Below are 14,632 nucleotides of genomic sequence, written 5' to 3' on the forward strand. Positions count from 1 at the left end.
ATAAGTAAAAATTAGAGAAATGCAAAATATTTTTATTTTAGTTATGTAACTATTCATTCATTTAGTTTAAATTTTAAAATTTATATATCTTATTTAAATTTATAAATTTTTTTTTATTAAATGATCTTACTCTTGTGTACCAATATTTAATAAATTCCAGGGCTGTGGAATCGCGTAAAAATCTACCGACTCTGACTTTTCCTTACAATCCGACTCCGACCAGGGGCGGACTTGTTAACAAAAGAGATCCGGAAATTTCGATGTCATCACGTGACCTCGGAATAAAAGATTCAACAAATAGAGTTCTAATAAAGATAGAGCATAGAAACTTTTTATTACAAAGCTAAAAGACTCCTCTAAGTAATGACACAGTCAATATATAAATATGTTTCAATAATTTTTACTTTTCCGGCTGTTATATTTAACAGAGAAAAAGTGTAGTGGGTCAAAAAATGACCCCTCCCAAATTTTTACATTTTTGGATTCAGGACATCTTGAAATTTCAAGATATGCAAAAGATTTGAGGTTTTTTTCTATATGTGTGGATGTTAAACTGTATGTGGGGGGCATGGTTTTGTTCACCCTGTTTGAGGCCTAATAAAATCTGTGGTCAGAATCGGAGTTGGATGGTTTAACACAGGAGTTAGTTATTAAGCGTCAAAGGGATTGAACTAAATTGTGTCCCCATATACATTTGTGAAATCCGCGATTTTTACGCCGATGTCGGAAAAATCTTTGTAAATAACTCTGATGGACAAACCCACTCTTGGTGAGAAGTATATCGGAGGTCACCGATTGTTTTCACATTATGGTGGGAAAGTTGACAGTTAGTTGATTGGAATGCACCGTAAGTGTCAACAGAAGTCGATCACGTGACTCATTTCCCACGAATAACGTATAAAAGCTCGAGTCCCCGAAAGCTCCGGGTGATCCTTCGGAAGTTATACTTGGTAGATGTGCCATATTTGTCTCCATACTCCGGACCGAAAGGACATACGACCAACCACAGCCATTTGAACTTCCATCGCCATTAACAAACATATTCAACGAACGCATATTAGACATATCCGCAGAGAGGTATTTGTACTTTTTAGAGCTTTGTGAACTCTCTCTCAGACTAGCAGGTAAAGCTATTAGAGCGTCCCTTTTGTACAGTGAACTTATTTAATCGCATTTAACCTATGTATCCTAGCTTAGTTATATAAATAAATGCTTGTTTTGTTTTTAAACCTGTCTCCTGTCTCTGAAGGACACCTGCCGACTTACCGACGCACTCCCCACTCAAATTATTGCCCTCCTAGCCATCCGACAAGCTGAGAACGGGTTTTACCAACCTGGTGCAGAGTAAGTGGTCATTTGGGATGAGCCCAGTGGCCCACTGCTAATCTTACACATTCTAACATCTTAGGCAAGAACATCATAATTAACGGGTTTTACTATACTATTATAAAATGGCAAAAAAAGCTTACTTTGAGAGTAGAGACGAGTTTTATTTTATTTTTTTAAATTTCGAATGCTAATAACGAGTGAAATATTCATTAAGAGAGATGACACATGACCACTTTTATGTCTTCTCCCTGTCGACCTTTAATTAAGAACCAAAATTTAATAGTGTTAATGCCCCTTTATATGCAAGCTACAGTGCCACATTTCGTTTCTTAAACTTTACCCATTCTGAGATATGGTTTAATATCCCAGAACAGAAAATAAAGAAATTAAACAAATTAGATGCCAATACACACGCGTGAGCGAATTTTTCCACTTTAATTGACTTTTTTTCAGGGTGTCGGGAGGTCTCCAAACGTGTAGATTTGCAAAAAAAGCTTGGAAGGTCAAATTTGGCACAATTCCAATACTTTTCCGTTTTATATACATAACAAGTTGGTAAGTAAGAAGGAGTCGGAGTTGGCGGATTTTTTGACGACTCCGACTCCTCAGCCCTGATAAATTCTTATTTGAAGTTTTTGGAAGGAAAAAAAGAAAGCTCCAATTAACTATATACGAAATTTCCAGTCTCGACCGGAAATCAAATTACTTCAGTTCAAAAACTTTCTCAAGAATGGGGTTAGATAGTTATTGGCATGACTCTGTTGTGAACAGGAAAAGTATGATTTACAGGGGAAAGACACTACTAAAGTTGAGAGCCTTTATTTTAAATTAAATTGAAAATTGCAGTCTGGTGTTGTGATAATATCACAATAAATAATTGCTCATTACTTTTTAGATTTAAAAAGTTGGAGTGTATTTGTTTGTTATGACTTTTTCAACTTAAGAAAACATTAAAAATATTTAGTATGAATGAGTTGACTATAAGCATTCTTATTTGATTATTTAGGAATAATCTTGTAAGAATTTCAATTATTCAGGATGGGCATAGTCTAATTTGTATTATAAAATTTTATTAAATGACAACAACTACAGATACAATTAACAGATTTTAACAGAATGTAAGGCTTTGTACATTTCATCAATATGTCATTCATACCCAGAGTACATTTCATCAATATGCCATTTCTCCAACATCTCTGCATAGACTGAAGCAATAGTATCTGTTATTCTCCTTAATATCTCAGCATCAGGTATACATATTGAATAGATCATTCTTGACATAAGCCCAAAGGAAAAAATTCATCTGATGATCAAGATATTGGACTTTCATAGTGTTGGCTGTTGTTGATTTTTCAAAGATGGAAATGAGTGGTGGAAAAATGAAAAGAAAACAACCAGAAAAGGAAAATAAAACTTTAAAATGTTTATTTTTTGGTGCAAACCAAACACTGTTAACTAACAAATTTTGAAAAATAAAATGTAATGAAAATGAAGAGAATATATGCCTACCCTATATATTGTATTTAAATCATTAGGTAATTTTTATTAAAACTTTGTAAAAATTAAACAATAAAAGAGATTAGATTAATAATGATGAAATAAAAGTTATAAGAAATAATAAAAATACAGTATAAATAATTAAAAGTTGTATTGTTGACAGTATAAACAGAAAAAAAAATTATGGAATTACAGTAGAGCATCAATTATACAACTCAATTGGGGACTCAGGTTGGTCGGATAACCGAAAAGAATGAAAAAAAATGCATTATTAGTATATCGCTATTAACCAACTTTGCGTTGAATTTTCATCGATGTTAAGCCTAACAAATTTTTTTTTAAAATAATAATCGTTGCTATTGTATTGTTAAAAATTATTTTAAAATTATTTTATTGCTCACAAAACAAACCACCACTCATAATTAGAAAATTAAGTCTTGTTTAAATACGGGCCTCCCTTCAATGGTCGATCCGGTGCTGCCAGCTAAAACATGCAAAAATTTAACAAAAATAATAAAGTAGCTAAGATATAGCCATATATTGTAGTGCCACATCACTAGCAGACATTTGAAATTTGCCGACTAGAACGGTCGGTTAACCAATGTGACGGTTAATTGGGGGTTGGATAATTGATGCTCTACTGTATTTAAGAATGTTAGAAATATGAAATTATATATCAATATTTTTCACATTAAATAATTTCATTTTTAAAGTAAATATAAATCTTAAATTTAGCAGTCTGAACCAAATATTTTTTTAACTCCATGTCTATTTTAAGTCTTTTTCATTAAAAAGATTAAATAAACTGTGTTTGTTATTTATTAAACAGCTTTTAATATATTTTTAAAATAAAATTTAAAAATCAAAATGTTTCATATTTTTATATGAATAGGTCAAAAATAATTTATAAATTGAATGTATTGGCATAATAATCAGTGTGTTACTTTTCAGAATGTTGAACAACTGATTAGTTTAAAGGAAGTATAAAGTATATTAATTTGTGAGTTTATAAGGCTTGTGGGTTATGATTGTTAAATCTGGATGTAAACTTTAATGTATTCAATAAGTATAATAATTTGAAAAATTAAAATGTACTTAAAATATAACCTTTTAAAAATTAATACATTAAATAAATTATATATGTTTTTATATACCATTTATTTTCTGTTACTTTTTAGTTTTTACTGTATTTTTTACCATATTTGTTGCNATCATGCTGACTGTATTTTAAAAATTTTACTTTTAATATATGATATGATTTAGTTCAGAATAACAAGATTTTTGTGATAATGTTAAATTTTTTTTTTTTAGCTTTTAGATCCATTTGGTTGAATTTTTGATAGGGAAAATAGAATCCATTGTTTATAACAAAGGAAAACAATTTTCCCCCTTTTGTTATAAACAATGATTTATATATATAAAGACATACATACATAAATTAATTTTTGTATCATACACATTTTTTGTATCAAATTAAAAACAAAAAAATATTTTGCATTTTTCTTTTGTTTATTCATCAGTTCTTTTAATTGTTTATAGAGAATATTAAAAAATAAATGTAAGTTCTGCATATCTAACATATTTTTATTAAATATTTTCAGGATTACGAACAATAGGAGTTATAACAAAGTTAGATTTGATGGATGATGGTACCGATGCTCGTGACATACTTGAAAATAAAATATTTCCTCTTAGAAGAGGTAATTTCATAATTTATGTAAAAAATTCAAAAAAATAGTGAAAATAATTAAATTTTGATGTTCAGTTGAACTAAGCTATGAAATATTAAACAATAGAAAATAATTTGTTAATTGATTATTTTAAGGATATGTTGGTGTAGTTAATCGAAGTCAGAAAGATATTGAAGGAAGGAAAGATATTAGGGCAGCTTTAGAATCTGAAAGAAGATTTTTCCTTAGTCATCCTGCCTATAGGTTAAAACATTTCAAAGTTATATCCCAATTACATTAAAGTTATTGTAAAATGTTTATTAATGACTAATGCAATAGTTCCATTATTGATTGCAATAAATAATAAATTTATGTATAAATATTTTAGTCATTGTAGTGAATAATGTATAAAGTATTTATATATAAATGAAAAATTTATTTTATCTTGATTTATTTACAAAATATAAAATTATACATTAATTTAGTTTTACAAATTCTTTGCCTTGACCATACAAAAATTTGTTATAAATATTCAAAACTATCACAATTGATGAAATTGATATAATTAACTTTAATAATCAATACATTTAAACAATATAATTTTTATGTGAATCATTATTTTTACAATTAACACACGCATTTGCTAATTGAAAAAAAGCTGTTACATTTGTAAACAGTAATCATTTTATTTTTATTCTATAATAATAAAATAGATTTATTTCTTAAGAAAAAGTATATGACAGTATAATTCAACAGCTTTTAGAAATTTATAGTAGATATAGTTTTATTATTATTAAAACATTATTATTGCTTAATGCAAAGCTTTAAAGTTTTCTTTATTCTGTTAGACTATGATAAATAATTTTGAGATATATCATAAGGACTAAAAATATTTAAGTACAATACATTACCACTCAATAAAATTGTGATCGTTAGGTTATCTATTTTAAATTTAAAATTTTATTCATTTATTGTAATGTTTTTATAATTTTTATGTAATTGTAAAAAGTCAAAATTGATAGATGTTTTGATTTACTAATTCAATAGACATTCAAAACTTTGAATTTGCATACAAGAAATATTTCAAATAAAATTAGACTGATATAACTAAATNTTTTTAGCTTTTAGATCCATTTGGTTGAATTTTTGATAGGGAAAATAGAATCCATTGTTTATAACAAAGGAAAACAATTTTCCCCCTTTTGTTATAAACAATGATTTATATATATAAAGACATACATACATAAATTAATTTTTGTATCATACACATTTTTTGTATCAAATTAAAAACAAAAAAATATTTTGCATTTTTCTTTTGTTTATTCATCAGTTCTTTTAATTGTTTATAGAGAATATTAAAAAATAAATGTAAGTTCTGCATATCTAACATATTTTTATTAAATATTTTCAGGATTACGAACAATAGGAGTTATAACAAAGTTAGATTTGATGGATGATGGTACCGATGCTCGTGACATACTTGAAAATAAAATATTTCCTCTTAGAAGAGGTAATTTCATAATTTATGTAAAAAATTCAAAAAAATAGTGAAAATAATTAAATTTTGATGTTCAGTTGAACTAAGCTATGAAATATTAAACAATAGAAAATAATTTGTTAATTGATTATTTTAAGGATATGTTGGTGTAGTTAATCGAAGTCAGAAAGATATTGAAGGAAGGAAAGATATTAGGGCAGCTTTAGAATCTGAAAGAAGATTTTTCCTTAGTCATCCTGCCTATAGGTTAAAACATTTCAAAGTTATATCCCAATTACATTAAAGTTATTGTAAAATGTTTATTAATGACTAATGCAATAGTTCCATTATTGATTGCAATAAATAATAAATTTATGTATAAATATTTTAGTCATTGTAGTGAATAATGTATAAAGTATTTATATATAAATGAAAAATTTATTTTATCTTGATTTATTTACAAAATATAAAATTATACATTAATTTAGTTTTACAAATTCTTTGCCTTGACCATACAAAAATTTGTTATAAATATTCAAAACTATCACAATTGATGAAATTGATATAATTAACTTTAATAATCAATACATTTAAACAATATAATTTTTATGTGAATCATTATTTTTACAATTAACACACGCATTTGCTAATTGAAAAAAAGCTGTTACATTTGTAAACAGTAATCATTTTATTTTTATTCTATAATAATAAAATAGATTTATTTCTTAAGAAAAAGTATATGACAGTATAATTCAACAGCTTTTAGAAATTTATAGTAGATATAGTTTTATTATTATTAAAACATTATTATTGCTTAATGCAAAGCTTTAAAGTTTTCTTTATTCTGTTAGACTATGATAAATAATTTTGAGATATATCATAAGGACTAAAAATATTTAAGTACAATACATTACCACTCAATAAAATTGTGATCGTTAGGTTATCTATTTTAAATTTAAAATTTTATTCATTTATTGTAATGTTTTTATAATTTTTATGTAATTGTAAAAAGTCAAAATTGATAGATGTTTTGATTTACTAATTCAATAGACATTCAAAACTTTGAATTTGCATACAAGAAATATTTCAAATAAAATTAGACTGATATAACTAAATGTTTTCAGTTGCACTTTGCTTTTTCTCCACCGTTTCACAATACCACTTCAGCCACTGTGGTATTGTGAAACTTAGTGTAATGCTTTTATATGAATACATAAACATAAAAATACTTACATTTAATGACAAAGAAAGAAGAAATAAAATTTACAATATAACACTTTATAGTAATTCATATTAAAAGATCATAGCATTAATGGTGTTTTGAATTTTGACATTTGCTTGTACAATACAGTCTGGAATTAATCTGATTACAAAAATTATTTCTTTTGAACACTATAATAATAATAATAAATTTAGTTTTGTTTTGGTTGCTGTGCCTTGACTCTGGTCTGGCATAGTACACAGCCACTGGTGTCANTGTTTTGAATTTTGACATTTGCTTGTACAATACAGTCTGGAATTAATCTGATTACAAAAATTATTTCTTTTGAACACTATAATAATAATAATAAATTTAGTTTTGTTTTGGTTGCTGTGCCTTGACTCTGGTCTGGCATAGTACACAGCCACTGGTGTCAACCAAGTATAACCCACTAAACCCAACATAATAATAATATCAACAGTAACAACAACTTTCAGATGACACTTGTATAAAATGCCGCATTATGCATGAAATTATGTGATATATCACATTAGGAATGTAATCCCTTTATAACATGCAACTCTATTAAAAACATAAAAACACATAAATAGATAATAAAAATATCTTCTTTACTTGCCATGTCCAATCCAGGAACAACAAACTTTACAAAGAAATATATTTTTAATTGTGAAGGGATTGTCACCTGTAGACATTTTAGACTGTTTTACATAATTTGGCAGAGACATAGTCTCTAAAGAAAGGTCATCTCTGCTATGGAGAATAGTTTGTTCCTGGTGATTGGACATGGTGAGTAAAGAAGATATTTTTATTATCTGTTTACGTGTTTTTACCTTTTTAATACTGTATTTCCGCCAGCCCTTTTTACAAATGCAACTCTATTGTTTAACTTCTAGATAATCAATTTCATACATGTTTTAGGAATGCATTATGTCTGAAAATCAGATTGTTTGTAATAAAATAAGAAACTTTTGTAAGTTTTGTTATATGATAAGTTTTTTTAAATATTAATGCATTGGTCAGAATTTCATTCTTATTTGAAAATCAGACTGCAATTTTGTGTGAATCTTTGTCCATTCATTTATTAGTTGTTATCATCTCAATATGTTTACACATATTTGTTTTTCCTTACATTTGAAATAAAATTCAAACACTTATTTAAAATGTTCTAAAATAATATAAAAGATTTTAATGACTGCCTATTTACAGAAAATTCACTCTTCTAAACACTGTTGCAGGCTGTTGTAGAAATCAGTTATTAACTTCCACTTTTTTACTTTGTTTCAGTTAGTTGTTTTTTCAGTTAGAATTTACCAAGTAAAATTTATTTTATATTGTAAAAACAAAGTGTCAGTGTTAATTACAATATAATAATAATAAACTTCTTCAAGGTTTTAAGAATAATAATCTTTGACAGAAACAAACTACTACAGTAAAATTTAATATTTAGGCTTCTCTAATAGCCAATAACATAAAGTACACAGAAATTAATCAAGTTTCTGTAAATAAGAAGTGATTGTGTAAATAACTAAATGACACCAGTAATATCCAACAAATAATATACTTTACTAAATAAAAACAAAAAACTTTGATGAATTTTTTGTTTTCATTTAATAAAGTGTATTACTTACTGTTGTTGTTTTATTATTCGTACTTAGTTAAATCCAATTTAAAGTATTTAACCTTAAAGCATTTAATACATTTTTTTTGTAACATGTAATTTTAAAAATTTTTTAAGAATAATAGACAATTGATGATTGTTTTAAAAGCATTTATACATATTTTCAGTTTTTAAATTCATGTTATGTACCCATCTAAAATTATGTACCCATCTAAAGGAAATAGATATTGAACTACAGGGTGATTCAAAAGTCACAGAAATTTTAAAAAATTAGTAACTCACAAACTATTTACAGTAAGATGGTGCAGTTTTCACAGAAATGCTTAGAAAGAAGAGGGATTTTTTTTAGGTGTAATAAAAATTTTAGTACTAAAATAGTTACATTTCTTGCCATAGATGGCCCTGTAGCATTTGTAAATTTGTTAAAATAAGAATAAAAAAATAAAAATATTCTTAGTGTAAGCTCTAGTAACAACTACACAAATTATGTAATCTTATCAAGTGCCATCTATGGCAAGAAATGTAACTATTTTGGTACTAAAAATTTTATTGAAAAAAAGTCCCACTTCTTTATAAGTATTTCTGTGAAAACCACACATCTTATTGTAAATAGTTTGTGAGTTATTAATTTTTAAAAATTTCTGTGATTTTTGAATCACCCTGTATTAACACAGTCAGAAAAGCTTTTATAAATATTATGTACTTTGCACATGGATAGGACTTCATGATATATGATTTTTTTGTGATAGTTGCAATTTCTAAAGTAATATGTTTATAATCTTGGGATAAATAAATATGTATTTAATTCAGAAAGAGAGTATTTGGAAAGTCAGCAAATGTGTATTTTTCAAATAAGTTACTACTATTTTTTTTTAATCAAGTAGGCAGGTTTGTTACAAGAAAGTCTTCAAATATATTAATTTGGTTGCTACTTTTCTTGTTTATATTTAACAAAATTTATAAATTTTGAGCAATAATTTTCAAATTCTAAGATATATTTGAACAATAAACATTTAGTTAAATTTAAATATTAATAGATCTTCAAAAATTTAGATAAAATTGCTGCCAAGGTTTTGAAGTTAAGTTTAAATTAGACAATTAAGTTGATCTGCTAAAATGAAATTTTGTTCATTTTTTTTTATTTTAAACAAAAATTTTGATTATTTTAAGTACAGTAGAATCTGTTTGTGATAATATTAGACAACTTATAACAATAAATTATCAGAATTAGCATGTTCCAAAACATCTAAGGTATACAGGTATATCTATAATAAGGTATAAGGTATATCTAAAATATTTCAATGGTCCCCTCAGACCATTGAAATATTTTCTTTATATTAAAATTGCATTCTGTTTAAATACAGTCAAAATGCAAGGATAAAAGAGATTTCTTAATAAAAAAAAATTGCTTACAATTTGAAGTAAGAAAGTTTTTAAAAATACAATTTGTCTGTTAGTATTTATATGGAATCAAATTTCATATTTTCTGAATGTAAGTTATGTTAAATTAGAATAAAAGTTAATCTGTAATAAAAATTTATCAAAAAATATCTTGAATGAACAACTAAAATAACACTATAATAATACTGATTAGTTAGAATCCTGCCTCTTTAATTGTTATTTCTGCTTGAAGCCATTATTTTCTGGTAAAAGAAGTTAATTTTTGTGTGTCGTTTCTTTAATCAAGATTTTTTCATAAAATCCAGTACTCTGACACAGCATTCCAGCAGGCTGTCAGGCACATCTTTTTGTTTAATTCCCTTTTGCATGTTATCTAATATTTTATTATTTTTTTTCCAAAGAAAACTACTTTCATTTTTTGGTTTTTTTTTCCATTTTTTCTCATAAACTTAGAAAGAAACTGTAGAGTAATAACATCAAAACGAAACCAAAACTAAAATTAGTGTTGCCAGTTGAACTAGACTTTAAAATTAATGTTGCTAGGCTGTTTGATGTAATATTTGTCATTTACTAAGTAATGAATGATTTATGCATTTATAGATTTTGTTATAATGAAACTATTCTTTTGTAATGGACAGAATTTTTATTATGTTAAACTGAAATTTTCATTATAATGGTATTTGTTAAACTGAAACATTTTTGCACTCAGCTGAATAGGAAATTGATGGGAGATTGTTATACTGAAAATTTTGTTAAACTGGCATTCATTATACTTACATTTCACTGTATTTATAAAACTTGACATATTGTAAGCAACCTTTTAGATATAGTGATTATTTTCTTAAGGTAATTTTAGTAATTTTAAGTTGTCTTTTTGCTCTATTAGCCTCATCATTTGGCTGACATTGTGAAGTTATCAGTTTTAAACATTAAACATTATTTTAATCATTAGTTGCTCATAATATAGTAGTTTAAATTGCTTGCACTTCTTCTTTAAATTATACACTGGATATTAAAGATGATACTACAAAACAAAAAAACATAATAATAATGTTTGTAACAAATATATTTGAAAACTTGTTCATGTTTGTTTTTTAAATATTTATTTCTTTATTTTTATGTGAAGGAACAGTGAGTTTATATTATTTTATTATTATTTATATATACATTATAAATATACAAGGGCTGTTTTGTTTTCTTCCTTCAATGGTCCATAAAACAAAGACAAATATAAATAACAAAATGAATTTATTACCAAAAGTTAGGTTATTTTTCAACATAGACAAATGCCTCAATCTTTATGGTGATTATGTGAAAAAGTAACCATGTTTGTACCTAACTTTTGGTAATAAATTTATTTTGTTATTTACATTTGTCTTTGTTTTATGGACCATTGAAGGAAGAAAAAGAAACAGCCATCGTGTATATATATAGAAAGATAATGAAGTATACATGAAAAAAACTGATTTATATTTTTTAATATGTTATAATTTATTTTGTAGACATATGGCAGATAGAATGGGAACACCATATCTTCAGAGGTTATTAAATCAACAACTAACTAATCATATTCGTGACACATTACCATCATTACGTGATAAATTGCAAAAACAAATGCTATCAATGGAAAAAGAAGTAAATGAATACAAAAATATTCATCCAGATGATCCAGCTCATAAAACAAAAGCTATGATGCAGTAAGTTGATAAATATTTAGCAAAAAGCAATTGTGAAAAAATGAATTTCTTTTTAAAAATGCTATAGACTTTAATATAAATAAAATTTATAATCTAATTTTGTAAATCAGATGTAATAAATTTATTTTTTGCAAGTTTAATATTGTTGAATTCACTTGTTTTGTACAGTTATTTAATTTATACAAAAACTCTCATCTCTATATAGTTTTGTAATTCAAATGTATTGGATCTACCAGAAAGTTCTGTCTGTTTTTGAATTAAAAGAAAATAATGCATTTTCAATACATTTATTAATATTTACTGAATGGTATAATTTCTATTGTTACTATTGACCTCTTACCAATGTGATGGTAAATTACCATTTCTTTAGAATGTTTCATCTTTGGAGGCAAAAAACTTAAGCAGAGCTTGGCTGACATCTGTTTCAATTATGAAGTTTTTTCCTTCAAAAAATTTTGCAGAGAGAAAGAAACAGATGATAATCAGATGGTGCATATGTCTGGAGAGTATGGTGGATGTGACAGAATTTCCCAGCCTAGCTCTGTGATTTTCTGTGAGAGTAGCCAAGGATATAAGTAAATTACTTATATCACTTACTGGCGCACGATCGTGTGATCGGCTCTCTAAACTTTTTATAGGAAGGCGCTGTATCAAAATTGATCTGAATGGCGAAGTTCAGATGCTCGTCAGGTTCCCGACACCAGTTAATCAATCTTATTATACGCGGATTAACACGCGTATGAGATCTGATTCGGAATCAATTGAAGAGACATTTAGGTATATTTAACAAAAGTAAATTTAATAATTCTAAAACAAACGAATACAAATAATCGATGAACAACAATTAAGCGACAAGCTATAGGCTAAGACTTATTCTATGCTAATGCGCGATCGAGAGAGAGAGCTCACAAAATCTTTTCAAAACATACGACCTGTTTAGTTGTCGTCGTCTTCTTCCCTGTAGGTAAGGGACACCTTGTAGATAAAGTTCATATTACTTTCGTACGGGAGATCAATACGTGCACAAAATATAAAAGTATCACTTCTACGTATAGACTCGGGACTTAGTCTATGGGACTCCGTTAAGGGCATTGGTCATCAGGAGGAAAACTGCGTGGAGTTTTGACGCTTCGGATCTGTCGAAGAACTCCCCGAATTCGGACTAATTTCCCCTTATATCTCCTGAATTTCGACCAATCATCGGCCAGTAACTCTTTCGTGAGAACGGACGAAAGGGGGATGCATGAGGGGTAACCATTTCCCATCTGAGTGAGATTTTTAACCAGATAAGGGAAAGTCAGAGGATGTTCTCTTCTGTGAAAGGAAGTAACATCTGTTATCTGGTTTTTTCCCCGTTAAAACAGTATTTTTTCACAAAAATGAAGTAATATTTTGTGTTGATATTTTACCATTATTAATAAAAATTCATAAATTAGACCCAGGGCCTTTCGGGTCTCACATTTCTGACAAGTTGCTGAAACATCATGTGGCTTTGCATTGTGATGTAGTATGATTTGCTTCCAATTGATCAGCACTGGTCACTTTCCTTGAGTGCTTTGGTCAAATCATTCATGGCCCACCAGTGGCCAAGTGGTCTTCATACCCTGAACACTGGAAGTTTGGTCATGGGTTCATGCTTCATTCGGACAGGCTGGCCATGTGGTGTTTTCTGGGTTTTCTCCACATCTGTAATGCCTAAATAGGGGCCAGTTTCCCTTAAAAAGACCTCCTGGAAGGCATCCCCTAGGCAGATAGCCCAAGTGTTGCATTACCATAACTTAACGAACAAACAAATCATCCATTTTTCGACAATATATTTCTAAATTGAGCCTTTCTTTGAATTTGAGAAGCTCAGTGTATTGGTCCTTTGACATCCCATCATATAAACAGCACTCTCTTATTGAGGCTCAAGCTCTGTTTCAAGGGAGGAGGAAGGTTGTCTAGATCCACAGTATGCTCTTTTTCTCACAATGTTCTCATATGTAATTCACTTTTTATCACCAGTTATCATCTGGTTTAAGAATGGTTCATTTTTGTTCCAAGCAAGCAGAGATGTGCAAATAATGACTCAATTATGTAAATGTTTTCACTTAACTCATGAGGAACATTTATACACTAATCCAAGTTTCTGAATATGGTCTGAAATGATTTGTTGTGTTGTGTTGAGCTTTTTCGCAATCTTCAATGTTGTCAAAAGAGGATCTTGTTGTATGATGGTCCTAACAATATTGTCATCAATCAGAGATGGTCTTCTAGAGCATGGCTTGTTGTTAAGGTCAAAACTGCCTGCTTCAAATTTTTTGAGCCATCTCATGCACATTCTGTCAGAAACTGTATCTTCACCAAAAATGTTCACCAAATTTCTACATGCTTCTGTAGCATTTTTACCTTGTTGGAATTCATACAGAATGCAATGCCATAAATGAACTTTATCAATAGACATGTTTAAACAAAGAATCTGACTTAATACTGAGATGATAAAACCATTGTTTCAGTAAATTTAAAACTACACATATATATAAATACAATGGTGAAAAGAGGCAGCCATGAATGTTTCAAATGGGCACGTTCATATGTATTGAAACTTGATATGTCAAAGATGGACAGAACTTTCCAGTAGGCCTAAATATATGTAATAAATATAATTCAAATATATATAATGGCACTTTGTATGAGATTCTGTTAGATAAAACAATTTTCCTGTCTGTTTCAATAAATTGT

At 27.7% G+C, this 14,632-nt stretch overlaps 1 protein-coding gene across 1 annotated transcript in view; it reads left to right on the plus strand.

The window, feature by feature from the left end:
* Positions 1-14,632, plus strand: part of LOC111627469 (dynamin-1-like) — an 87,613-nt gene that overhangs the window by 36,405 nt on the left and 36,576 nt on the right. The window contains exons 5-7 of the mRNA XM_023371044.1: positions 4,428-4,526; positions 4,652-4,760; positions 11,717-11,911. Coding sequence (XP_023226812.1) covers positions 4,428-4,526; positions 4,652-4,760; positions 11,717-11,911 — 403 coding nt within the window. The remainder of the gene's footprint in view (positions 1-4,427; positions 4,527-4,651; positions 4,761-11,716; positions 11,912-14,632) is intronic.

The sequence above is a fragment of the Centruroides sculpturatus genome, unplaced genomic scaffold, assembly GCF_000671375.1.
Source record: "Centruroides sculpturatus isolate CEXI.00-Female unplaced genomic scaffold, Cexi_2.0 scaffold494, whole genome shotgun sequence".
NCBI lineage: Eukaryota > Metazoa > Arthropoda > Arachnida > Scorpiones > Buthidae > Centruroides > Centruroides sculpturatus.